A 27563-nucleotide genomic window follows, 5' to 3' on the forward strand; every position below is an offset into this window, starting at 1 on the left:
CTTGAGTCCTCTTCCAGGCAAGTTTATAACAGTTCCAGTTGGTGTCTACTTTTTTTTTTTGCCCTAACAGTAGAAATGGACATTTTCAGGAGAGTAGCTATTTTTATAACCATTCCCTGACTTATGAAGGTCAACCAGTGTTGGGCAAGTTACTTCAAAACTGTTTTGCGTTATTTATTACTTGTTACTGTCATTTTAAAGTAATTCGTTACATTACAATATTATTGTATTTAAAATGTAAGGCATTACACTACTACTGCATTAAGTTACTCTCACCAAAATAACTGGAAATATGGATTTGGCAATGTAAATGTAGCTCAAGACGCTCAATTAGCTCATCACACATCCAGTGGAAGGTGATGTGGTATCTGACTGAGCTAGGCTTATGGTTAAAAACAGTAGAATATAATAGCCACAGTGATGGCTCATGGCACAATACAAGGAACAATCATCGCAAGAACAGACAAAAGGTCAAAGTCTGGCAAATTGTGATAGAAATACTGTAACTTTAGGCCTATTCATATTAACATTAATTGAACTGTATTGTAATGTCTAAAGATATGACAGGATACAAAATTAACATTTCTATGCCTTTATTGTTTTCAAGTTTACAGCATTAAGCATAGTTTATGCTTCATAAAAAAAAAAAGATTAGCCCTAAGGGATATGACTCCATTTCAGAAATTTAACAAAAATGAACATATTATGGCAAATCGTAGCCTACAATAAAACTGGCCTGAAAAAAAAAAAAAAACCACAAGCCTTTTAAATCACGGCTAGACAATGACTATTAGCTATATGAGGCTACCCAGTCACATTTTGAAAAATGGAATTAGAAATAACAAAATCAAAGTGCTTTTAATGATACTGAAGTGCTTAGGCCTATTAACCCTCGAAAGAAAGGCAGCTCAATCACTTTAGTCTGACTTCCGACCAGAAAACAGAAAAAAAAAAACCAAAACAAAACAAGAAAAAACTCAGTTATACAGGACAAAAATGTAAACAAACTGTCAGCATATCTTCAACTACATACTCTGCCACAAGTCTCCTAACCTCTTGAGGCTGAAGTAGCATCTCAGAGTGGCAGAACGTTAATTTTGGCTGCTTTGTGATTTTATCGCCACTCTCATCCTCCGCTTGCTTCCTTGCTAACCTCATGTTACTATGGGACCTCTGTAAATGTTTAGTTAAAGGTCTCATTGCATCGTTTTTTCATTAATTGTGCGGTGGTCTCAAGTATGAATGAATGCACTGTGAGCCGGTTTTGGTGAAAAAAAATGCTGTGGTTCTCCTGTTTCAGGCTGTTCTAGTTTGGTGGAGGAGTGGGTGGCGGGAGAACGACAGGATTTCAGCTCTTACTCATTAATATTCATGGCATGTAAACGTGTTACCTCTGATTTTGCAGATTTTATCACAGATCTGGTTATTTCCTTAGATAAAGCTTTAGTTGTCGGAGATTTTAAATATTCACTTCGATAACCCAGAAGACCCTTTAAAAACAGCGTTTGTGTCCATTTTAGATTCAGTAGGGATTAATCAGAATGTCATAGGACCGACCCATAATGGTGGTCACACCCTTGATCTAATACTAACATTCAGGTTAAACGTAGACAATATAGACCCTTTTCAGTCACGTGACCTTCGTAAACGCGACCGCCATTTTGGACATGTAGTGGACTTCGGCTCGAATCAGTTTGAATGCGAGGAAGGCGACAAACGAAAAAGATAAAAGAAAAAGGAGCGAGATGCAGAAAACACCTTCACTATCCAGCGACGTAGGGCATTTACAGGGCGAGCAGAGGGAGAGGTATTTGCAAAAATTGAGGTTAGCAGGCTTAGAGAACGACGTTTACCTGCTTCCACCAGGATTGTTCACTGACGTACAGAAGTACACGAAGCCCTCGTCTTTACCTGACTTCAGCCCACATGATCTGTATACCTATGTCGTTAAAAACCCATCGCCATACACATACACGCCAACGTCCGAGGTTCCGGATCGCGCTCCGGCTTGCTCCAGGAGTGCTCCGGCCGAGGTTACGGAGCGTGCTCTGGCTTGCTCCCCCTCAAATTAAGCAGTGCGCTCCGGCTTGCTCCAGGAGCAAGCCGGAGTGCGCTGCTTAATTTGAGGGGAACCTCGGCCGGAGCACTCCGGGAGCAAGCTGGCGCGCGCTGCTTAATTTGAGGGGAACCTCGGCCGGAGCACTCCGGGAGCAAGCCGGAGCGCGCTGCTTAATTTGAGGGGGAGCAAGCTGGAGCGCGCTCCGGAACCTCGGACGTTGGCTCCGGCAGCTATTTATACTGGATCCGGTGTAAATAGCTGCCGGATCATAATTACAGTAAACTAGTAAATACAGTAAAGGGAAAAACTTGAGACTGAAAGGTTTTAACAGTCATCCAAATGACTGAACGTAAACATTGCTACAGTAACATACCAGCTACTTGTTGACATTAGCTAGTCAACAATAGCTACTACGGAAGAACAAAGAGGTTACAATGGGTTATTTTAACCTACTTGGTTACACACTCGCCGCCACAGAATGTTAACAGCAATGTAATGCCTTTTCTGGCTAATTTTATTCGTCTTACCTCCAACAAAGTGGTCACTACACAAGCGTTGGTATGCCGAGGGCTGCCAATCTTTCCTGTTAATGGCCGCTATCCATCTTCTCCGTCGGGATCCGATAAAATGATAAACCTTGCCTTGTTTGTTGATGGTTACTACATCCAGGTGCACAACAATATAGTGGCATGATGGAAGTCTTGCTGAAAGTAAAAACTTTCTTTGCTGCCGTTCCTCAGTGTTGGCTGTGGTAAACTACTGGTAGTACATGTCCAAAATGGCGGCCGCGTTTGTCGTGACGTCACGTGAAAAGGGTCTATAGTCATACTTCCACAGTCTGAAGTTATCTCAGATCATTATCTCATCTCATTCAAACTATGTCTGAGTAATAATATATGCATCTCACCACGCTACTGTATTAAACGCACATTCACGTCAACTACTGCACAGAGCTTTATAAATGATCTCCCAGAGTTATCAACTTTGATTGGGTCACTGTCAGCCCCCGCAGAACTTGATCAGGCAACTGAATGCTTAGAGTCAACATTCCACCATACTTTAGATAATGTAGCTCCTCTTAAAAGGAAAATGGTCAGAGACAAAAAATTAGCACCCTGGTATAATGATGACACTCGCCCATTAAAACAGACCACTCGAAAATTGGAACATAAATGGTGTCAAACAAAATTGGTAGTGTTCAAATTAGCGTGGAAGGAGAGCTTCCTGAAGTATAAAAAAAAGCTCTTAGTGCTGCGAGATCAACATATCTCTCCTCCCTAATAGAAGATAACAAAAATAATCCTAGATTCCTATTTAATACTGGAGCAAAATTAACCAGGAATAAGTCCACTATAGACACGTGCACACCTGTAGTATGTAATAGCAATGATTTCATTAATTTTTTTTAATATGACAAAATTGAGAATATCCGACAAAAAATTCTAACTACTAATTTAAGGTCAGACAATGTAAGTGACCTTGTAGTTAACCATATAACTGTATCAGATCATCTATTAGAATGTTTTACTCCCCTTAAAGAAACTGAATTACTTTCATTAATCTCGGCATCAAAAGCCTCAACTTGCGTACTAGATCCCTTACCTACACGTCTATTCAAACAGATAATACCTGAAGTAATTGAACCGCTTCTAAAAATAATAAATTCTTCTCTCACGATTGGCTATGTACCCAAATCCTTTAAACTAGCAGTTATCAAACCCCTGATTAAAAAACCTGATCTTGATCCCTGTCAGCTGTCCAATTATAGGCCAATATCAAACCTCCCCTTTATCTCCAAGATCCTTGAAAAAGCTGTGGCACAGCAGTTATGCTCATATTTACATAAGAATAACATCCATGAAATGCATCAGTCAGGATTTAGACCTCATCATAGCACAGAGACAGCTTTGGTTAAAGTAGCAAACGACCTACTGTTGGCGTCTGATCAGGGCTGTGTCTCGCTACTTGTGTTACTTGACCTTAGTGCAGCATTTGATACCATTGATCATTCCATTCTTTTGGATAGACTACACTGAAAAAAATGAACTCACTCTGTTGCTGGTGTTATAGAATCCTCTTTTGTTGGATTAACCAAACAAAGTCGCTTTTTAAGGTGTAATTAAGTCAGTTGCTTTATTTCAATTATGATTAAGACTTCTTGATATTAACTCAATAACATGTCATTAAATCAATACAACCTTTCTAAATAAAACGCATATTACATTCAGCGTTAACAACGTTTGTCCTTCTGTTGATGCCGTACCTCCTTGAGTTCCTTCAGAGAAATTTGCTGCGCAATGATGTTCCGCCATTTTGCCTGAGGACAGTTCCTATATGACCTTAGCAGATCATTTACGGTTACGATGGTCAACTGTAGGTTCATGGAACTGAAAATTGTGTATTTCTGAACTGTTGTGTGTAAAGAAACTAAATATTCAGTTTAACTGAAATTGTTGAAATCAATATACATGGCTGAATAAATGCAGGTTTATTTTGAAAATAGTGTTTCCTTCTACAGCTTATTTACTTGGATTTACACAAGAATACTGTTTTGTGTTAATTTACATAATGTTATTGTCGCAGCAGGGGCGTGGTCAAGCGTTGGTCTGTGACCGGAGGGCGGAGTCGGGGAAGGTAAGTGGCAGAATCACTGCACCTGATGTCAGTTAACGTGTGTTTGTGTGTCTTCCCCAGTGACTGCGCCCTATATAAGGAGAGACAGAGCAGAGGAAGAGAGCTCTCTCTCCAACCAGACGACTTGTGTGTGCGCGCATGTGTGTGGCTGGGAGAGTGAATATTACACTGAAAATTGCAAAATAAAGAGTTTTTGGGAACTCGGTTCTGGCCTGCCATCCTTCTGTGCTCTACCCACCCATCCGAATTGCAACAGTGGTGCCGAAACCCAGGACCGGAGCACAGAGAAAAACAGCCCCATGGAGTCCTCCCCCTTCGTGGACCTGGTCCACGCCCTCGCCACGGCCCAGCAGAGTCAGCACCAGGCGCTAGTTGCCCTCCGGAAGGAGCAGGAGCAAAGGTTCGAGGTCCTGGTGCTGGCGCAGCAGGAAGATCGTCAGGCGTTCCAGCACCTCCTCGCATCGGCGGGGTCCACCACCTCCACCGCTGCGGGCCCTCCCCACCTCACCCTAACGAAGATGGGCCCGCACGATGACCCCAAGACCTTCCTCATGCTCTTTGAGCAGGCAGCAGAGGCCTCAGGCTGGCCGGTGGAACAGCGCACGGTGCGCCTCCTCCCCCTGCTAACGGGCGAGGCACAGCTGGCCGCGCTACAGCTCCCCGCTGACAGCTGGCTGGTCTATGCAGACCTCCACCGGGCCGTCCTCCAGCATGTGGGGCACACCCCCGAACAACATCGACAGCGCTTCCGCACTCTGCGCCTGGAGGAAATCGGCCGGCCGTTCGCGTTTGGCCAGCAACTCTGGGATGCCTGCTGGCGGTGGCTGAGGGCTGACAACCGCGACGCCGCGGGAATCGTCGATCTGGTGGTACTGGAACAGTTCATCGCCTGACTACCCGAAGGGACCGTGGAGTGGGTCCAGTGCCATAGCCCGGCATCACTGGATCAGGCCATCGAGCTGGCGGAGGACCATTTGGCGGCTGTCCCGACAGCAGGACAGCAGATCTCCTCTTCTCCCCTCTCCTCTCTCTCTCTCCCCTTCTGTGTCTCGTCCTCACACCGTTCCCCCACCGCGGAGGCGGGGGCCGACTCCACCCCAGCCGGCCCGCCGCACCTGCGGTGCCCTCCCGTTTCCTGCTTCTGTATCTGTCTCTCCCCCCCCCTCAGGTGAGTGAGCCCCAGAGTGCCGGTGCAGAGAGAAAGCCCGGGCTGGTTTGCTAGCGCTGAGGGGAGCCGAGGCACCTCCAGCAGCAGTGCTTGGCAATGGAGGTGGGCGCAGTGGTCCGGATCCCTGACGCGCCAGGAGCCGCCCTCGATCGGGCCGGAGTGTATCGCATACCAGTGAGTGTCCAAGGGGATACATATCAGGCGTTGGTGGACTCTGGCTGTAATCAGACCTCAATCCACCAAAGCCTGGTGCAAGACGAGGCATTGGGGGGAGCACAATTGGTGAAGGTGTTGTGTGTGCATGGGGATGTTCACAACTACCCTTTAGTGTCGGTCCACATTCTTTTTCGAGGGGAAAAATTTAGTGTAAAGGCGGCAGTTAAGCCTCGCCTTACCCACTCGATAATTTTGGGGACCGATTGGCCGGGATTTCGGGAGTTAATGAGGCATTTAGTGAAGAGTGGGGCCTGCCGTAGTTCAGCAGGGGGAGGTCCCGGTGTGGCATTGGCGGGAGCAGCTGTCACAGAGCCATCTACGTCATCTCCGTGTCAGAGCGAGGAGCCGCAGGCTCCTCCTCCTCCTTCTCTCGGGGAATCCCTCGTGAATTTCCCGTTAGAGCAGTCGCAAGACGAGACTCTGCGGCATGCGTTTGACCAAGTGAGAGTAATCGATGGTCAAACACTCCAGCCAAACGCCACCCCGTCCTTCCCCTATTTCTCCATTATGAGAGATAGATTATACTGAGTGACACAGGACACTCAGACTAAGGAGCTGTTTACACAGCTTTTGATTGGTATTGGTATTGAATTGGTATTCCAGGCGGCTCACTTTAATCCCATGGCTGGACACTTGGGGCAGGATAAGACACTAGCCCAAATAATGGCCCGGTTCTATTGGCCAGGGGTTCGCGGCGATGTCCGCAGGTGGTGTACGGCGTGCCGCGAATGCCAGTTAGTAAATCCAGCGGCCATTCCAAAAGCGCCTTTGCGCCCTCTGCCATTAATCGAGACCCCGTTTGAAAGAATTGGGATGAATCTCATTGGGCCATTAGATCGGTCAACATGAGGGTATTGCTTTATTTTAGTTCTGGTGGACTATGCAACGCGATACCCGGAAGCAGTGCCTCTTTGCAATATCTCAGCACGCAGTATTGAGGAGGCACTCTTCCGCATCATCTCCCGAGTCGGAATCCCCAAAGAGATTCTGACTGATCAAGACACCTCATTTATGTCATGTACACTGAGCGAACTGTATGGATTATTGGGAATTAAGCAGATCTACACCAGCGTTTATCACCCACAAATGGATGGTTTAGTCGAACGGTTCAATCGCACACTCAAGAATATAATTAAAAAGTTTGTTTGCAAGGACGCACGCAATTGAGATAAATGGCTCAAACTCCTGTTATTTGCAGTGCGAGAGGTCCCACAAGCCTCCACGGGGTTCTCCCCATTCGAATTATTATATGGGCGTAAGCCACACAGCATCCTAGATGTACTGCGAGAAAATTGGGAGGAGGGATCTTCCCCGAGCAAAAATGAAATTCAATACGTTATTGACCTGCGCGCAAAACTCCACACACTCACACACCTAACCCAGGAGAATTTGCGGCAGGCCCAAGAACGGCAAACCCGCCTGTACAACAGGGGTACGCGTCTTAGGGAGTTCGCACCGGGAGATAAAGTACTCATACTGTTGCCCACATCGAGCTCCAAATTGATCACCAAGTGGCAAGGACCCTTTGAGGTCACACGGCGAGTCGGGGACGTCGACTATGAGGTGAGGCAAACGGACAGGGGTGGGGCGCTACAGATTTACCACCTCAATCTGCTCAAACTCTGGAACGAGGAGGTCCCCATGGTGTTGGTGTCGGTGGTTCTGGAGAAGGCGGAGCTGGCAAAAGGGAACATTGACATTGCGTACCTCTCCGGTCCCCTGTGGAGACCACCTCTCCCCGACCCAACTCACGGAGGTTGCCCAGTTGCAGACCGAATTTTCAGACATGTTCTCGCCCCTGCCCGGTCGCACCGGCCTCATAGAACACCACATTGAGACGCCCCCGGGGGTGGTAGTGTGCAGCCGCCCTTACAGGCTACCCGAACACAAGAAAAAAGTGGTTCAGGAAGAACTCGAGGCCATGCTCGAAATGGGCATTGTCCAGGAGTCCCACAGTGACTGGAGCAGCCCAGTGGTCTTGGTTCCCAAGGCTGACGGGTCGGTCCGGTTCTGTGTAGACTACAGAAAAGTCAAAGCGGTGTCTAAATTCAATGCATACCCAATGCCTCATATTGACGAGTTGCTGGATTGACTAGGCACGGCTCGCTTTTACTCGACACTGGATTTGACAAAGGGTTATTGGCAGATCCCCTTGACTCCATTATCCCGAGAAAAAAACGGCCTTTTCCACACCGTTTGGCTTACACCAATTTGTTACACTTCCTTTTGGGCTGTTTGGGGCGCCCGCTACGTTCCAGTGGCTTATGGACAGGGTCCTCCGCCCCCAAGCCACCCATGCGACTGCATACTTAGATGATATCATAATCTATAGTAATGACTGACCGCGGCATTTAGAACACCTAAGGGCTGTCCTTAGGTCGCTGAGGCAAGCGGGTCTCACGGCCAACCCGAAGAAGTGTGCGATTGGGCAGGTGGAAGTACAGTATCTGGGCTTCCACTTGGGCAATGGGCAGGTGCGTCCCCAAATTAACAAGACAGCAGTGATTGTGGCCTGCCCAAGGCCCAAGACCAAAAAGGGGGTGAGACAGTTCCTGGGGCTGGCTGGCTACTATCGTAGGTTTATACCTAATTATTCAGATGTCACCAGCCTGCTGACTGATCTCACTAAAAAGGGGGCACTAGATCCGGTCCAGTGGACGGAGCAATGCCAGCGGGCTTTCTCGGAGGTGAAGGCTGCACTGTGTGGGAGGCCACTGTTACACTCCCCTGACTTTTCTCTCCCCTTTATGTTGCAGACGGATGCGTTGGACAGAGGGCTGGGGGCTGTTTTGTCCCAGGAGGTGGAGAGGGAGGACCGTCCAGTGCTGTATATCAGCAGAAAGCTGTCGGTGTGTGAAGGGCGCTACAGCACCATCAAGAAAGAGTGCCTAGCCATCAAGTGGGCAGTCCTCACCCTCCACTACTACCTGCTGGGACACCCTTTCACCCTCTGTTCGGACCACGCACCCCTCCAGTGGCTCCACTGCATGAAGGATGCCAATGCAGGGATCACCCATTGGCATCTGGCACTCCAGCCCTTTAACTTCAAGGTGATCCACAGGCCGGGGGTGCAGATGGTCGTGGCAGACTTCCTCTCCCGTCAAGGGGGGGGGGGGGGGGGGGGGAGTCGGCTGCAGGCCAGACGGCCGCCCAACCTGAGTCGGGCGGTGGGGGTATGTGGCAGCGGGGGCATGGTCAAGCATCGATCTATGACCGGAGGGCGGAGTCGGGGAAGGTAAGTGGCAGAATCACTGCACCTGATGTCAGTTAACGTGTGTTTGTGTGTCTTCCCCAGTGACCGTGCCCTATATAAGGAGAGAGAGAAGAGGAAGAGAGCTCTCTCCCCAACCAGACGACTTGTGTGTGCGCGCGTGTGTGGCTGGGAGAGTGAATATTACACTGAAAAGTGCAAAATAAAGAGTTTTTGGGAACTCAGTTCTGGTCTGCCGTCCTTCTGTGCTCCACCCACCCATCCGAATTGCAACAGTTATGTCAAGTGTGGTTCCACGCAACTGTGCTACTTTAAAGTAAATTAGCTTGACTGTGTTTTACTTATCTGTGAAAGGTTAATTGATTGAATCGAACTGCGTTAATTTGATTCAACATAAGAGTATTTAATACAGATGAACTAACCAAGTTACTTTGAATATACTCAACTCACTCGTGTATGATTTACTGCATTTCATTGAGCTCAAATTAAAGAATACAGTATCTTAGAAGCTATGCAACACAGTTTCGTGGAACCACTTGACATAACTTTTTTAATTAAATCCAATAGAACATTTTTTTGAGTGTAGAAAATGTTGTGGGAGTTAAGGAAACGGCCCTCTCCTGGCTCAGCTCTTATTTAACTGATCGTTATCAGTATGTTGATATAAATGGCGATATTTCTAGACATACTGAGGTAAAGTTTGGTGTTCCACAAGGTTCTGTCTTGGGTCCACTGCTTTTTTCTTTATATAGGTTACCTCTGGGTGATATTATTCATAAACATTGTATTAGTTTCCACTGTTATGCTGATGACACACAGTTGTATGTTTCTGCAAAACCTGATGAGAAACACCAGCTTAATAGAATTGAGGAATGTGTTAAGGACATTAGACACTGGATGCTTATTAATTTCCTTCTGTTTAACTCTGACAAGACTGAAGTACTTCTACTAGGACCACATACAGCTAGAAGTAAGTTTTCTGATTACACAGTAACTCTGGATGGCCTTTCTGTTTCTTCACGTGCAGCAGTAAAAGACCTCGGAGTGATTATTGACCCCAGTCTTTCATTCGAAAGTCACATTGATAACATCACCCGGATAGCTTTCTTTCATCTCAGAAATATTGCTAAGATAAGAAATTTAATGTCACTACATGATGCAGAAAAACTAGTTCATGCTTTCATTACCTCCAGGTTGGATTATTGTAATGCCTTACTGTCTGGATGTTCCAATAAGTGCATAAACAAACTCCAGTTAGTTCAAAATGCAGCAGCAAGAGTAGAAAATATGACCACATCACGCCTGTCTTATCCACACTGCAATGGCTCCCAATCAAATTTCATATTGATTATAAAATACTACTATTGAACTTTAAAGCACTAAATGGTCTCGCACCACAGTACCTGAGTGAACTTCTGCTCCTCTGTGACCCACCACGCCTACTTAGATCAAAAGGTGCAGGCTATCTGCGGGTACCTCGTATAGTGAAGGCTACATCAGGGGGCAGAGCCTTTTCTTACAAAGCCCCACAGTTATGGAACAGCCTTCCAAGTAATGTTCGGGAATCAGACACAATCTCAGTGTTTAAGTTTAGGCTGAAAACATATCTGTTTAGTCAAGCCTTTTGTTAATGGTGTTTATGAGATAAAGGAGTAGATCTGGAGGGTCTCCAGACATAGAGTGTTTTGGTAAACTGGGATGTATGGATGCTGTCAGTCCCCACTCGCTTGCTCACTCGAGTTTGTTGATGGTGTAGTGGCTGGCTGCTTTATGTCCTGGGGCTCCCTCATGCCTGTGTTACCTTCTGGCTCTCCCCTTTTAGTTATGCTGTCATAGTTAATTGCCGGAGTCCCTGCTTGTACTCAGTGCAATATGTATACTGTTCCTACTTATTCAGGTGACATTGGGCATACCTAACAACCTGTGTTTTCTCTCCCTCTCTCTCTTCCCCCCCCCCCAAAATCTGTCCCTGTGAGTTACATGGACTCAACAGGAAATCTTTTGGTGGAGAAGGTGGAGACCTCGACTGGCTCTCGTAGCCTGCAGGGAATCAGCCATCTGACATTCTGTCGCATGTCCCAGACCCGGTGAAATGTAACTGAATTGTCTTGGCCAGCCCTAAGGGTCCCATCTGCATCTGCCTGCACTCACTCTGATCTATAATTCCAACTGTCTCATTGCTGAGGAGTGTGCTCCCATCACCCAATCCAGCCAGAGCAGGTCATGATATTTTTTAACCATATTAACATGCCATTGTTGTGTATTATGCCTGATGTCAGGACTCTCATCTCTGCGAGCCTTCCACACAGACTTAATACTTGTTATTTTTAGACATTGACACCTGTTGCCTACACTTATTCAGGTGACATTGGGCATACCTAACAACCTGTGTTTTCTTTCCCTCTTCCCCCCTCCAAATCTGTCCCTCTGAGTTACATGTCGGTCCTGGGATCGAGATGCTGACCTCTTCTGCTCCTCAGACCTGCTTGATCCATCCTAGTGCCCTGTGTCTGGTTGGAGTCTCATCGCATCGCTCCTGTGGAGGACGGCCCCATGAGGACAATTGAAAGTCACACCTGGAGGACGCTCTGGACTCTTACAGTAATGCTTTTATGGCTGAGGACTACAGTTGACTTGCTAACTTTAGAAATGCAGTTGTCATGAACAGTTTTGCACTCAAGTTTCCATCAGTGAAGAGTTACATCAACGAAACTGTCTTCATGTTAAAACTGTTAATATTATAGTCATGCTGTCTGTTGTTGCCCAAATGAGGATGGGTTCCCTTTTGAGTCTGGTTCCTCTCGAGGTTTCTTCCTCATGTCGTTTGAGAGAGTTTTTCCTTGCCACCGTCGCCACAGGCTTGCTCATTGGGGATAGATTAGGGATAAAATTAGCTCATGTTTTAAGTCGTTCAAGTTCTGTAAAGCTGCTTTGCGACAATGTTTATTGTTAAAAGCGCTATACAAATAAACTTGACTTGACTTGATTGGCTAACAGCAATCAGTAAACGTGTTACCTCTGATTGGCTAACAGCACTGTGACGCTACCTCCAGTTGGTCAGAACAAGCGGATGTGGGTGTCTTTGTAGAAACTGTTTTGATTGGCTATTATGGTCTCAACATCAATGTTTTGACCAATAACAATGTAGATAACATGAATTTTACATCACATTCAACGAGATTTAAATGAGACTAAAGATGGCGACTTACGAATAATGTGTAAACATCGTTGGAATTAATAAAGTTTGAACAGCATGAAGGAACATACCCCAACCCCCCGAAATTACTAAAAAAAAAAATTCTCAACGGCTTTGGCATAATATAAAAAGGTCGTTTTTTACTCAGAAAAAGCGGAAATCCGCCGAAAAGCAGAAAACTCTCATCCCTGCCTAGCTTGTGACCATGTCATGCATACTAACATGGAAAATATGAACATGCTATTTTGTAACAAAAACCTTCGAACAAAAAGTTCATGTTTTACTTACAGCTTGTGAGCTGGTGGTCGATCGTCTTGATGGTACAGATCCAAGTATTAAAAACAACCTCGAAGCAAAACCACTACTGAAGGCACCGAAGTTTGAAAAGTCACTGTGGTTGAAATGATCAGCACACAGTACTAACGTTGCATTATACTTCACTGGTGGCGTTCCAAAGATAAATTCCAACCATTTCTTCTTCAGCTCTTCTATCTTGGGCAAGAAATGCAACGTTGATGTGTGACTGCCACAAATAACACAGGCACGAACTTGTTCAGACATGTTTTCAACTTGCTGTTAGGTCCTCTTCGTTAGCTACTGACGAGATGGGCTCTGCTATCTCTCCTCGCGTTTAAATCCGAACTTTCTTCCCATGGGTGGTTGCAAGCCAAGGTGGGCGAGGCCATGGATACTAATTTTCAAAGTGATGTAAATTCGTATGGCTTTTTCAGATTCGCTCATTTTTCCAACTATTTTCTTTCATAAGCTAATACAGGGAATGGGAGTAGAATTACATTTTCACATGCAGCATTCATATGCAACTCGGAGTGAACTATGGTATTTCAAAAAGAGCCAGTATTAAACGTTTTTTGGTGGAAGGGCACCTTTAAATTACTCCTGCTATTTCGGGAAGTGGACAGTTCTTTAGGTTTAGCACACAAAGTGCATTTGACTATGATGTTCTTCACATCCTTATTTTTCACAAACTTAAAGTAATGGGAGTATGCCCATCTGGAGAATGTGCTATCCGATGTTAGATCAGCTGCAGGTTCACTCATCTCTCTTCTGCCTGACTAGCCTAAAGGAAAAGGGAGTGAAACATTTTGCACGGACGTTTCACCTCTGCTGATTTTGAGGTGATTTTGGCGAATTTGTATGAAGGAAAAAAAACCCCACCACTTCATTCCAGGTTAAAAATGCATTGTAAAGCGCGTTACTGACATTTGTACCGAGTAAAACCTCATCTCATCTCATTATCTCTAGCCGCTTTATCCTTCTACAGGGTCACAGGCAAGCTGGAGCCCATCCCAGCTGACTACGGGCGAAAGGCGGGGTACACCCTGGACAAGTCGCCAGGTCATCACAGGGCTGACACATAGACACAGACAACCATTCACACTCACATTCACACCTACGGTCAATTTAGAGTCACCAGTTAACCTAACCTGCATGTCTTTGGACTGTGGGGGAAACCGGAGCACCCGGAGGAAACCCACGCGGACACGGGGAGAACATGCAAACTCCACACAGAAAGGCCCTCGCCGGCCCCAGGGCTCGAACCCAGGACCTTCTTGCTGTGAGGCGACAGCGCTAACCACTACACCACCGTGCCGCCACCGAGTAAAATATTACCAAATTTTTTCTGTAATGCCTTTCATTACCGCGTTACCGCAAAAAGCAATGCATTACAGTAATTCGTTACTTTTGTAATGCGTTACTCCCAACACTGAGGTCAACACACTTCTCCCTCATTTGGTTTGTGTGTTCTCTTATCTTTCCTATGTTGATGAATGATTAAGGGAATTTGGCCTCTGTGTCACCTCATATTTGTACCTCAGTTAATCAGGAAGTCATGGATTACAGCTTGAAAGTTCCTACATAGTCCAGTCAACTCAAACATGTGCAATTTAAATGGAAAACATTCTTCAGTTACAACCCCGATTCCAAAAAAGTTGGGACAAAGTACAAATTGTAAATAAAAACGGAATGCAATAATTTACAAATCTCAAAAACTGATATTGTATTCACAATAGAACATAGACAACATATCAAATGTCGAAAGTGAGACATTTTGAAATTTCATGCCAAATATTGGCTCATTTGAAATTTCATGACAGCAACACATCTCAAAAAAGTTGGGACAGGGGCAATAAGAGGCTGGAAAAGTTAAAGGTACAAAAAAGGAACAGCTGGAGGACCAAATTGCAACTCATTAGGTCAATTGGCAATAGGTCATTAACATGACTGGGTATAAAAAGAGCATCTTGGAGTGGCAGCGGCTCTCAGAAGTAAAGATGGGAAGAGGATCATCGATCCCCCTAATTCTGCACCGACAAATAGTGGAGCAATATCAGAAAGGAGTTCGACAGTGTAAAATTGCAAAGAGTTTGAACATATCATCATCTACAGTGCATAATATCATCAAAAGATTCAGAGAATCTGGAAGAATCTCTGTGCGTAAGGGTCAAGGCCGGAAAACCATACTGGGTGCCCGTGATCTTCGGGCCCTTAGACGGCACCGCATCACATACAGGCATGCTTCTGTATTGGAAATCACAAAATGGGCTCAGGAATATTTCCAGAGAACATTATCTGTGAACACATCCGCCGTTGCCAGCTAAAACTCTATAGTTCAAAGAAGAAGCCGTATCTAAACATGATCCAGAAGCGCAGACGTCTTCTCTGGGCCAAGGCTCATTTAAAATGGACTGTGGCAAAGTGGAAAACTGTTCTGTGGTCAGACGAATCAAAATTTGAAGTTCTTTATGGAAATCAGGGATGCCGTGTCATTCGGACTAAAGAGGAGAAGGACGACCCAAGTTCTTATCAGCGCTCAGTTCAGAAGCCTGCATCTCTGATGGTATGGGGTTGCATTAGTGCGTGTGGCATGGGCAGCTTACACATGTGGAAAGACACCATCAATGCTGAAAGGTATATCCAGGTTCTAGAGCAACATATGCTCCCATCCAGACGACGTCTCTTTCAGGGAAGACCTTGCATTTTCCAACATGACAATGCCAAACCACATACTGCATCAATTACAGCATCATGGCTGCGTAGAAGAAGGGTCCGGGTACTGAACTGGCCAGCCTGCAGTCCAGATCTTTCAGCCATAGAAAACATTTGGCGCATCATAAAACGGAAGATACGACAAAAAAGACCTAAGACAGTTGAGCAACTAGAATCCTACATTAGACAAGAATGGGTTAACATTCCTATCCCTAAACTTGAGCAACTTGTCTCCTCAGTCCCCAGACGTTTACAGACTGTTGTAAAGAGAAAAGGGGATGTCTCACAGTGGGAAACATGGCCTTGTCCCAACTTTTTTGAGATGTGTTGTTGTCATGAAATTTAAAATCACCTAATTTTTCTCTTTAAATGATACATTTTCTCAGTTTAAACATTTGATATGTCATCTATGTTCTATTCTGAATAAAATATGGAATTTTGAAACTTCCACATCATTGCATTCCATTTTTATTTACAATTTGTACTTTGTCCCAACTTTTTTGGAATCGGGGTTGTACATTGTGTTCACTATAATTTCCAGGGGTGTCAATAATAGTGGCACTTTTAGTGTGTGTGTGTGTGTGTGTGTGTGTGTGTGTGTGTGTAGTAATATTCTTATGACCTGTGTTGAAGGGCTAGACACATTCATTTCTATGCGAATTCATATGTATTTGTGTGTGTTCTTACAGCGGCATGTCTACAATAGTAGTCACCCCTCCTGCTGCTGCTGCTTGTGTTGCTGTCCAGAAGCCCTCCCAAGTGGTGCGGCCCGGTTCATTAACATGAACGTGACAATCCAGTAAACCTGGCATCACCACATTGTTGCCCACATCTAGCACCTACACACAGAACATATTACACATTTAACCAGAGAAGGAAAGGTATCCGTTATCTAAAAATGGAATATAAAGGATTTCCTTGGACTTCTCTCTGATTCTAGATGTGCACAGACAGAGTAAATAAAAAATGGAGGATATGAGACAGGAGCTGAAATCACCATTTTATGGATTTTCAGCAATAACAGAATGCTATAGCAACATGAATTTGTCTAACAAATGTTAATGGCGTGGCTTTACAAGAGGCCCAAAACAAACTTTGACATTACAGCGATAATCTTTTTAGGTTTTGGCATTTATTATAATTTATCAACTGCCGGTTCAAAATTTATATTTGTTTTTGTGCTAGACAGATTTCATTTGGTGAGGAATAAAACATGACAGGATGTGCTGTCATTGTGTAAAATAAAAAATCAGGGTGGTGTGAAGTTGATTTACTGTTATCACCCTGAAGTGAATTATTTTCCACTAACAGCATATTCCAAAGTGTTTTATTACTTTAATATGACAAACAATTTGCCAAAAAACAACATTTTATTATAGAATGACATGTCAGACAGCACCTTTTATCCATTTATAGTTAAATTTCATATTGGGGAATTTATGCAAAGTAAGTTAGTTCCTGTTATCATAATACATTGCATTGTATTATGACAGTCATAAACAGTCATTCAATCAAGTTAATAAGACAAAACAAATGCTGCTTTTCAGGTTACAAAGAAACCACAAAGCCTCTGTCCTGAAGACATCCTGTGGCAGAAAATTTAGTTATACATTACATTTGACTTTTACACATTAGCACTGTAGACCCCTTCCAAAAATGCCAAATAAACATCTCACAGAAATATTTCACCACATCAACAATTGCGCATTGTAAGTCTGTTCACATGAAGCATTTAGCATGCAAGTCCCTGTATTAGTTGTTATAGGAAAAATTTATGTATTAGAACAAGCACGTTAATATACAATCTGCTGCTATTACAGAAAATTAATTATTGAACACCCTCTGACCAATCAGCACTGAACCTATGAAAAACTGCATCTCAAAATTTCACTTAACCTTCTTTGGTTCCATACACTTGTTAAAATGTTTGTTTAATACAGAAGTTGGGCCAAACACATTTAGAAAAAAACAACTCATCTTTGTTCTACTTTTGATATAAAAAATATACATGAGTCATTTTAGCTCCTGAAAAGAAGATTAGGATTTACATTTGTTGCTGGCTATCTGCAAAATGAATAGCTATAAAAATAAATTTTAAATGCACATTTTGTCAGGCACCTGTAGTACCACTTGTCTACCACAGGGCGTCAGTTTTCTTACACAATCTCAGCTCACCTCTCCAGCTGCAAGTACATTAGCATCTGGATCAGGCAATATGTTGTGAATCTTCCCTTCCTTTATCGTGATGAGTGCAGGTCGAACCTCATCCCCAGTCACAACCTTTAAGCTCCTCACAGCACTCACAGTGGATCCTGCGTCCATTTCAGTGCTTCTGTCGCTGTATAGACTATTCAGATCTTAAATCTAGTGTGGTGCAGAATTTCAGGTGCACCACAGACACCGTAACTAATGGGGCTTTTCCACTACCAACGCGGCTGAGTTGGGCTGAAAGCCAATTTATGCTGACAACCCAGTCCTCGCAGACAGTGTCTGCGTAGCCCCCCCACCTTCGCAGACCCTCTGCGCGCACCTCCCAAAAATTGTGACCACCGCAGAAGCCTCGCAGACAGCGCCACAGACAAGAGGGCTCTGATTGGTCCACTCTACATCCGCTGTACACACACTTCCGCTTCCCTACTTTCCCGGTTTGTTTTGTTTTCACATTTTTAAAAACACGAGCGAAGATGGAGCAGCATGAAGAGCGGTTGATTGAGGAAGTGAAGGCTGAAGTGAGCTCAGTCGTGCTGCTCTGAGGTAGTCAAAACGCGAGCCGTGTTGGGCTGAAGTGAGCTGAAAAAGGGTAGTGGAAAAAGCCCATAATAGTGCATAAAATGAATGTGAAAACTTGTGCAGACAGCGACGTATTTCACAATTACCAGCCAATCAGAAACATGACATATTACCCTCTATGAAGTTAGTCGTTAAAAAAATCCAAATGAACTGTGCTTTACAATAAAATGTTGACTCAAATTATGGATTTGTACTTTATACTCTGTCAGTGAACTGGGGTCAGTGCACCAACAGTCAAGGTTTGGTGACCTGCTTATTGCATAATTATGAAACCCTTTCAAGGGTTTTCAACCATGCCACTGTAAACTCCATGAAAATGAGCAAAAAAGAATAACACATGCAGAGATATTTAGAGCTAAACATACATTCACCATCCACTTTATCAAGAACACCTGTACACCTTCACATTCATGCAGTTATCTAATCAGCCAATCATGTGGCTGCAGCACAATGTATAAAATCATACAGATACAGGTAAAAAGCTTCATCATGATGTTCAAAATCAAACATCATAATGAAGGAAAAAGTGTAATCTCTACATAAATTCTAGAGCAGGGTTCCTAAATTAGTTTTCCCCAAGGGCCAAATTATGTCAAGCATGGCAAGCCAAGGGCCAAAACATCCAGGGTTAAACACTCACACACCCACCAACACTGAAAAAAAAGCATCCTGACATGGACACACCTTTTCATATCCAACTCAAAAATCTCATCTCATCTCATTATCTGTAGCCGCTTTATCCTTCTACAGGGTCGCAGGCAAGCTGGAGCCTATCCCAGCTGACTACGGGCGAAAGGCGGGGTACACCCTGGACAAGTCGCCAGGTCATCACAGGGCTGACACATAGACACAGACAACCATTCACACTCACATTCACACCTACGGTCAATTTAGAGTCACCAGTTAACCTAACCTGCATGTCTTTGGACTGTGGGGGAAACCGGAGCACCCGGAGGAAACCCACGCGGACAACATGCAAACTCCGCACAGAAAGGCCCTCGCCGGCCCCGGGGCTCGAACCCAGGACCTTCTTGCTGTGAGGCGACAGCGCTAACCACTACACCACCGTGCCGCCCAACTCAAAAATAATTTTATTTATTGCACCTCAAGTAGCAAAAAACCCCCCAAAACAACAAAAAAACAGCTGTTGACTAACAACAGCACACCAGCAAATAGCACACGGCGGGAAAGGACTGAGTATCCTGAGGCAAAGATAACTGTGTCAACATTTCTACAAAGGCCTGACATATATCTACATACCAACAATCACAGAAATGCTGATTGTTAAACAATACAAACATCTGCAAAATATCCAAATAGACAGCTATCAGCAGCATCTCTACAACCACATTCACCTTAAGAAGGGTCAAGTGAGACTGTGAGCATAGTCAGACTGGAGGACATATTTATGCTTACACACACACACACATTCCCCCCCCCACACACACAGGAAGACAGATAGACAGGCAGAGATTTTCACTTTGTCATTTTAAAATAGAGGTTAAAATTCCACAATAAGACACCAACACATTATTATTAGTTGACACTTAATAATATCAGGCTATAAATACCAAATTATTTGTTTTTCTTTTGGTAAACAATATAATTTGCTTTTATTTTTTTAATTATTTTAATTTCTCTTTATATTATTTAATTATTATATTTTACCAACTATTGTTTGCTGTGTTTCAGTACTACTGCATTTTCCACCATTTCTGTTCTTTCATTTCATCTGTTCTTTTTAAGTTCTGTAACATTTTAAGTGTGAAAAGAGCTATACTAATGAAGTTACTAGTATTATTGTTGCTGTAATTATTATAATACCACAATAAGATTGACAGAGGGCGGCACGGTGGTGTAGTGGTTAGCGCTGTCGCCTCACAGCAAGAAGGTCCTGGGTTCGAGCCCTGGGGCCGGCGAGGGCCTTTCTGTGTGGAGTTTGCATGTTCTCCCCGTGTCCGCGTGGGTTTCCTCCGGGTGCTCCAGTTTCCCCCACAGTCCAAAGACATGCAGGTTAGGTTAACTGGTGACTCTAAATTGACCATAGGTGTGAATGTGAGTGTGAATGGTTGTCTGTGTCTATGTGTCGGCCCTGTGGTGACCTGGCGACTTGTCCAGGGTGTACCCCGCCTTTCGCCCGTGGTCGGCTGGGATGGGCTCCGGCTTGCCTGCGACCCTGTAGAAGGATAAAGCGGCTAGAGATAATGAGATGAGATGAAGATTGACAGATGAATAAAAATAAATGGATGCCCACTCACCAATGAGTGAATTTGTAGGGTAGTTGGCATTAAAACTGGCAGCATGCATAGTGTTGAAATGCCACTCTATAATAGTCGCAGCCCAAGGAAACCACTGCCCAAGCAGCGCATCCCTCCTCATTCCACCACGCCCATGGTGCTGAAGAAACAGTGACACTTCAGCATGACTGTTTTGGACTGCCCAAAACAGCATGACCACAGGGAGAAGCCCACTAATTGCACATGGCTGGAGCAGCTTAAGACACGCCTCAAATCCACCCTCTTTGAGCTGCCAGGGGAATAAAAAATGGCACTGCCACAAACACAAGTTAGTTGGGTTTTCTCAGACCATGCTTACTGATTCCTCCCTCCTCTCCCTGCGCAGGTCATCTTGCCGCCACTGAGGATGAACAGGAAAATGACGGGGAACTCTCACAGGCAATTGCTGCAGCTCCCATTTTTAGCAGTAGAGCAACAAAAGAACCAGATGCAGCCAGCCCTCTCCTGTGACCCTGCACAAGGCCAGCTCTAGCCCTCCACCACCTGTACCTGCTACACTTGTTTCACCCCTCACGCTTCCCCTACCTTTTTTTTTTTAAATAAAAGAGCACTTAACATTTCCATTGAACCCTGGGTTGAATGGTTGTGTTCCTTGCTGCAACTACAAGTGCCACACTGGTGGAAAATTTGGGCAGGAACACAACACACCCACCAATCCTTCACACGGAACCTCTCCTACAGCATCTCCTGGAAACCAGTCTCCAGCACAGCAGGTGACACAGGAACTCACCAAGAGCCTCCAGGTCGCCACCCAGGGGCTGCTACAACAATGAGCCAGAGACTCCCTATGCCCTGGCCACCTTCCAGATCCCTACCAAGAGGCTCTTGGTCTGCTCCCCAAGCTGACTTCATCTGACAACATCAATGCTTCTCTCTACAACTTTGAACAAACTGCCATAAGAAAAGACTAGTCTGAGGAAGAGTGGGCCCAGGCTCTGGCCCCTTTACTCACCAGAGAGGCCCAACTGACCTACTATGATCTCCCACTGGCTTTGGCAGAGGATTACCTGCTCCTGAAAGAGCTAATCCTGGGGCACTGCGGGTTCTCTGCCTGCTAGGCTGTGGCTGAATTCCACCACTGGGTGTATTGGGCTGATGTCAACCCCCAAAGCCAAATGGATGCTCTGCTGAGAACCACTAAATGGTGGCTGCAGCCCAAACAAAACTTGGCTATACAGGTTGCAGAGTGGGTCACCATGGATCGCTTCCTCTGGGCGTTTCCACCCATGGAGTGCATGGCTGTGGGGATGAGCATGCCCAAAACACCCACCAAGCTGGTTGGGACCCTGGAGTGTGCCCTTGCCACACTCTAAATAAAAAAGTCTAAAGTCCTTCCCACACCATATGGCGCATAGGGCGGCACCAATCTCCATTTCTGTAGCCCTTGGCCTCTCGCCTATTATATAGCTAGGGTTACAGTGGGGGGCTAGTCCTCTGGTAATTGCGAGAGTTTGATGTCCTTGAGATTTGCTGATGTCCTTGCCACATTGGACATCAGCAAATGAGAAACTACAAAAACTCACCAGGCTCACACCAGGTGCTTGCACACCCCTCCTGGGCCAATGCTGAGCTCCAAAGATGCCTACCACAACCAGCTCACCCTCCATCACCCCTTGATGAGGCTATGCCTATTGTTCCTGAACCTCAGTCACCTGTCCCAGCCCAGAAGCCATGACTTGCTGGTTGCATCATCCACTCATCTATAAGCCCTCATTTAACCTGCGCTCCTGTGTGGATAGAGGAATGGCCAGTGCAAGCTCTCTGACTCTGGCAGCACCATCACACTGGTTTGATCCTCTGTCCTGCCTGAGGCTGCAGAGTGTCACGGCACCGTCAAGGTCAATGGTGGGGATGCATGAGAGGTGGCCGCTGCACATGTCCAGATTGGAAATGAGCAAGGTGAGTGGAAACTAACCATTGTTGTAGTTCCTAACTTCCCTGTCCCTCTCCTCCTAGGTAGAGACTGGCCTGGGTTCCCAGAGGAGCTGCCTGCTGCCAGAAGGATGAGGAGGCAATAACTGCCCTAGAGTCCTGGGGACCACACCACACTGCTCCAGAATGTGTGCCTGGCTGGGGCGCATGAGGATGCTGATGCCTGTGCTGCCAAAAGTAAGTCAAACACCACCTCTAACCCTCTCTCATGTGTACAATCACCAGCCATTTTAATAGGAACGTGTTCTTGATTCCAACATTCCTGTTCTTGACTGGCAGGACGGGAACCCAATGTGGTCTTCTGCTGTTGCAGAAGATGCTTTTTTGCTCACCACGGTTGTAAAGCGTGATTATACGAGTTACTATATCCTTCCTGACAGCTCAAACTAATCTGGCCATTTTCCTCTGACCTGTCTTATCAACAAGCTGTTTCCACCCACAGAACTGTCACTTGTTTTTTGTTTTTCACTCCATTCTGTGCAAACTCTAGAGACTGTTGTGTGTGAAAACCTCAGGAGATCAGCAATTTCTGAAATACTCAAACCAGTCCTTCAGGCACCAACACCCATGCCACAGTGAAAGACACAGATCACAATTTTTCCCATTCTGATGTTTGAAGTGAACATTAAATGAAGCTCTTGATTTGTATCTGCATGATTTTATGCATTGTGCTGCTGTCAAGGGATTGGCTGATTAGATAACTGCATAAAACAGCAGATGTATGGGTGTACCTAATAAAGTGGCCAGTGAGTGTATAAGCAGGTGACTCAAGAAGGGAACTTTGGGCAGGAGCAGAAACAGGACGAGTGGCTAATGAACTTTTGGGGTCAGAAGCACATCATGGAAGGCAAAGACAAGGTGCTGGGGCAACCCCTTCCTACTTCTTACTTCCTGGTCCACCATGGGCACACAGAACAGCATAGCCAGCCTGTAGACCTGCTAGGAGTCTAGAAAAATGATGCACTTAGCCAACTCTCACCATTTGGGTGGCCACCTAGTGAGCCAAAATACTCTGGAGAAGATCCGTGACCAATTCCTCTGGCCAGGGATGAATGCTGATAATACTGCCAATACTGCCAATATTGCCTTCAATAACAGCGCACTGCCCTAATGATACCTGCTGCCTTTGAAAGAGTGGGCATGGATTTGTTGGGTCCCCTTCCCAAGTCTGCCTGGGGCCCTGAGCACATACTCATCATTGTGGACTACACCACATGCAATTCCCCTTTGGAAGGCCACCTCCAAGAATATTACCAGGGTACTGGTTCTGCTGTTCTCCCACATAGGGCTCCCAAAAGACCTCCTTATGAACCAAGGTATGCCCTTTTTATCAATGTTAATAATAGATGAGTGCTGGTTATTGCAGGTCAAATAGATCCACACCTCAGTCTACCACCCCCAGACCGACGGACTGGTTAAGAGGTTCAATCAAACCCTGAAGAAGATGCTGCAGTAAGTAATAGATGAGGACCAACTAGTGGCCTAGTGGTAGTGTGTCCGCCTCTTGATCGTGAGTTCTATTCACAGTCGGGTCATACCAAAGACCATCATAAAAATGGTACCTACTACCATCTGGCAAGGCACGCTGCAATACAGATGCGAGTGGGGAGTTAAACTCTCGTGGTTACCAGAGGACTAGCCCCCCACTGTAACCCTAGCTATGTAATAGGCGAGAGGCAGAGGGCTGTGGAAACGGAGATCGGCACCACCCGATGCACCACATGGTGTGGGAAGGACTTTAACTTTTAAGTAATAGATGAGGATGGCAGGAACTAGGACCTCCTTCTCTTGTACATGTGGTTTGCAATCTGAAAGACTCCACAAGCATCAATACGCTTCATGCTCATTGAGCTCCTGTTCAGGAGAAGGCTCTGGGGCCTCTTGGATGTGGCAAAAGAGGCCAGGGAAGAGCAGCCTTCACCCTTTTGAACCTCCATCAGGTACGTGAAGGAAATGCAGGACCGCATGGAGAAAGTGGCTCCCATCATCTGCCAACACATGCTCACTTCCCAGGCTGATCAGAGCTGCCTCTATAACAGCTCTGCCCAGCCCCAGGAGTTCCAGTCCAGTGACCATGTCCAACTGCTCATCCTCACCCCCAATTGCAAGTTCTTCACATGGTGGCAGGACCCCTTCACCATGTCTGAGTGTGTCAGACCCATCAACTATCACCCGCAACAACTGCGTAAGTGAAAGAGCACAGAAATCTACCACATTAACCTACTAAAATGGTGGATTGAGCCTCTTCCATTACTCTCAGCCCACATTACTGTCTCCCCAGAACCACCAGGACACACCCAGAGGACGTGCATGAGAGCCTATATGGCATCACTGTACATTTGTAATGTCAGGATGTGGTGCTGAATGTGGGGGCAGCCATGGCTTAAAGGTTAGAGAAGCAGCCTTGGGCCCAAAGGGTCACTGGTTTGATTCCTGGGACCAGCAGGAAAAATATGAGGAGAGTTGAGTGAATGAACAGCACTTCCCCTCCCTCTGTATCATGGCTGAAGTGTGCTTGAGCACCTAACCCCCAACTGTTCCCTGGGCATTGTAGCATAGCTGCTCTGGGTATGTGTCTGTGCTCACTTGTGTGCAAGTGTGTTCACTGCTTCAGATGGGTTAAATACAGAAGAGGAATTTTACTCTGCTTGAGTATAGATGTGACAAATAAAGGCTTCATCTTTTGAATTCCCTGTGTGCATGCATACCAGATTAAGCACTTTTTAAGTCCAGTTTTGTGAATATGCGTGCAGAGTGGAGTTGTCTGAGAGCAGATGGGACCGGGGGAGTGGGTAGGGATATCTCACTGAGATTTGGTTCAGGCCTCTGTAATCCATGCAGGGCCATAGGCCACTGGCTGAGGCCAGTGAGGTGGAGGACTGGATATACCCTTACTGGAATGCCTCCTGAACATATTCCTCCATAGCTTTCTGCTCCGAAAGATAAAGGGGATATACATGGTTGCAAGGCGGTGCAGTACCAGGGAGCAGGTTGATAGCGCAGTCATATGACCTATGTGGAGGTAAGTTACTTGCTTTGATTTTGCTAAAAACTTCAGTGAATTCTGCATATTCTGCTGGAAGGTACACAGGGGAATGCTGGTCAGGGCTTTCAATGGAGGTGCTGGCAAAGGTAAGACTGGGTCAGAGGAGACAATGTTGTAAACAATACCTCAACCATTTGGTGAGTTCTCTCTCTGGTTATGAGATTTTTGGGCTGTGGAGCCACATCTAAGGGAGGCCCAGGATTAGATTTTGTTTTGGGGTGTTGATGATGTATGGTTGGATTATTGTAATACCTTACTGTCTGGATGTTCCAATAAGTGCATAAACAAGCTGCAGTTAGTTCAAAATGCAGCAGCAAGAGTCCTTACCAGAACTAGAAAATATGACCACATCACCCCTGTCTTATCCACACTGCATTGGCTCCCAATCAAATTTTGTATTGTTTATAAAATACGACTGTTGACCTTTAAAGCACTGCATGGTCTCGCGACACAGTACCTGAGCGAACTTCTAGTCTTTTATGACCCGCCACGCCTACTTAGATCAAAAGGTGTAGGCTATCTGCTGGTACCTCATATAGTGAAGGCTACATCAGGGGGCAGAGCCTTTTCTTACAAAGCCCCACAGTTATGGAACAGCCTTCCAAGTAGTGTTCGGGAATCAGACACAGTCTCAGCATTTAAGTCTAGGCCGAAAACATATCTGTTTAGTCAAGCCTTTTGTTAATAGAGTTTATGAGATAAAGGAGTAGATCTGGAGGGTCCTCAGACATGGAGTGTTTTGGTAAATTGGGATGTATGGATGCTGTCAATCCCCCACTCACTTGCTCACTTGAGTGTGTTGATGGTGTAGTGGCTGGCTGCTTTATGTCCCGGGGCACCCTCATGCCTGTGTTACCTTCTGACTCTCCCCTTTTAGTTTTGCTGTCATAGTTAGTTTTGCTGGAGTCCCTGCTTGCACTCAGCGCAAAATGCATACTGTTTCTACTTATCAGGTGACATTGGGCATACCTAACAACCTGTGTTTTCTCTCTCTCTTTTTCTCCCTCCCTCCCTCCCCTCTCTGTCTGTCCCTCTGAGTTATATGTCAATCCTGAGATCAAGATGCTGACCTCTTCTGCTCCTCGGACCTGCCTGATCCATCCTGATGCCCTAGGTCTGGCTGGAGTCTCATCACATCACTCCTGTGGAGGACAGCCCCATATGGACAGTTGAAAGTCACACTTGGAAGATGCTCTGGACACTTATAGTAATGCTTTCATGGCTGATGACTACAGTTGACTTGCTAACTTTAGGACTGCAGTTGTCATGAACAGTTTTGCACTCAAGTTTTCATCAGTGAAGAGTTATAACATCAACGAAACAGACTTCAAGTTAAAACTGTTAAAAATCCGGTTATACTATTGGGCAGCACAAATTCAATACATGTATGAATGGGTGAATCCAGACATTAAAAATACATGGATAGACATGGAGTCTAGAAATTGTGGCATATTGGCATTAAAGGATTGCCTTTTCATTAATTATAAGAAGGTAAAATTGGAGGTCCAAAATAACTTTATTGTTTGGAACACATTGAATACATGGAACAAGATTAAGGTCTGCTTTAAACTTAAAAAACATTTCTCACTTCTGGTCCCCATATGGGAAAATCCAGATTTTCCCCCTTAATGTCAGGATTCGGTGTTTAAACTTTGGTGGGAGAGGGGCCTGAACCAGCTTGCTAAACCAGCTTGCTAAACTCCATGAAGGAGGAACAGTGGAGTCTTTTGAGGGTTTGAAAAACAAATACTCTACAGCAGTCTCCTTTCTATCGCTACGTGCAAATACGACATTATATACCAAAAAACATACATGCTCCAAATGAGTCTTTTTTGGAAGGCATTCTTAGACAACCCATACCGAGAAGCTTTATCTCTCATGTTTATGAAACTTTCGGCCTAAACTCTAATTATTCTACTGACCATATCCGAAAGCAACGGCAGAGCGATATAGATTGTCAGATAGATGAGAATGTCTGGGCAACAATCATAGAAAATACACTTAC

At 45.3% G+C, this 27563-nt stretch overlaps 1 protein-coding gene across 2 annotated transcripts in view; it reads right to left on the minus strand.

The window, feature by feature from the left end:
- Positions 1-18092, minus strand: part of LOC132885280 (alanine--glyoxylate aminotransferase-like) — a 41542-nt gene extending 23450 nt beyond the window's left edge. For both annotated transcript variants that reach the window (XM_060919773.1, XM_060919772.1), the window contains exons 1-2: positions 17669-18092; positions 16181-16332 (exon numbers count right to left, since the gene is read on the minus strand). In XM_060919773.1, the coding sequence (XP_060775756.1) occupies positions 16181-16332; positions 17669-17815 (299 nt within the window). In that variant the 5' untranslated portion in view covers positions 17816-18092. The remainder of the gene's footprint in view (positions 1-16180; positions 16333-17668) is intronic.
- Positions 18093-27563: the final 9471 nt, after the last annotated feature.

Source organism: Neoarius graeffei, chromosome 4 (genome assembly GCF_027579695.1).
Source record: "Neoarius graeffei isolate fNeoGra1 chromosome 4, fNeoGra1.pri, whole genome shotgun sequence".
Classification (NCBI taxonomy): domain Eukaryota; kingdom Metazoa; phylum Chordata; class Actinopteri; order Siluriformes; family Ariidae; genus Neoarius; species Neoarius graeffei.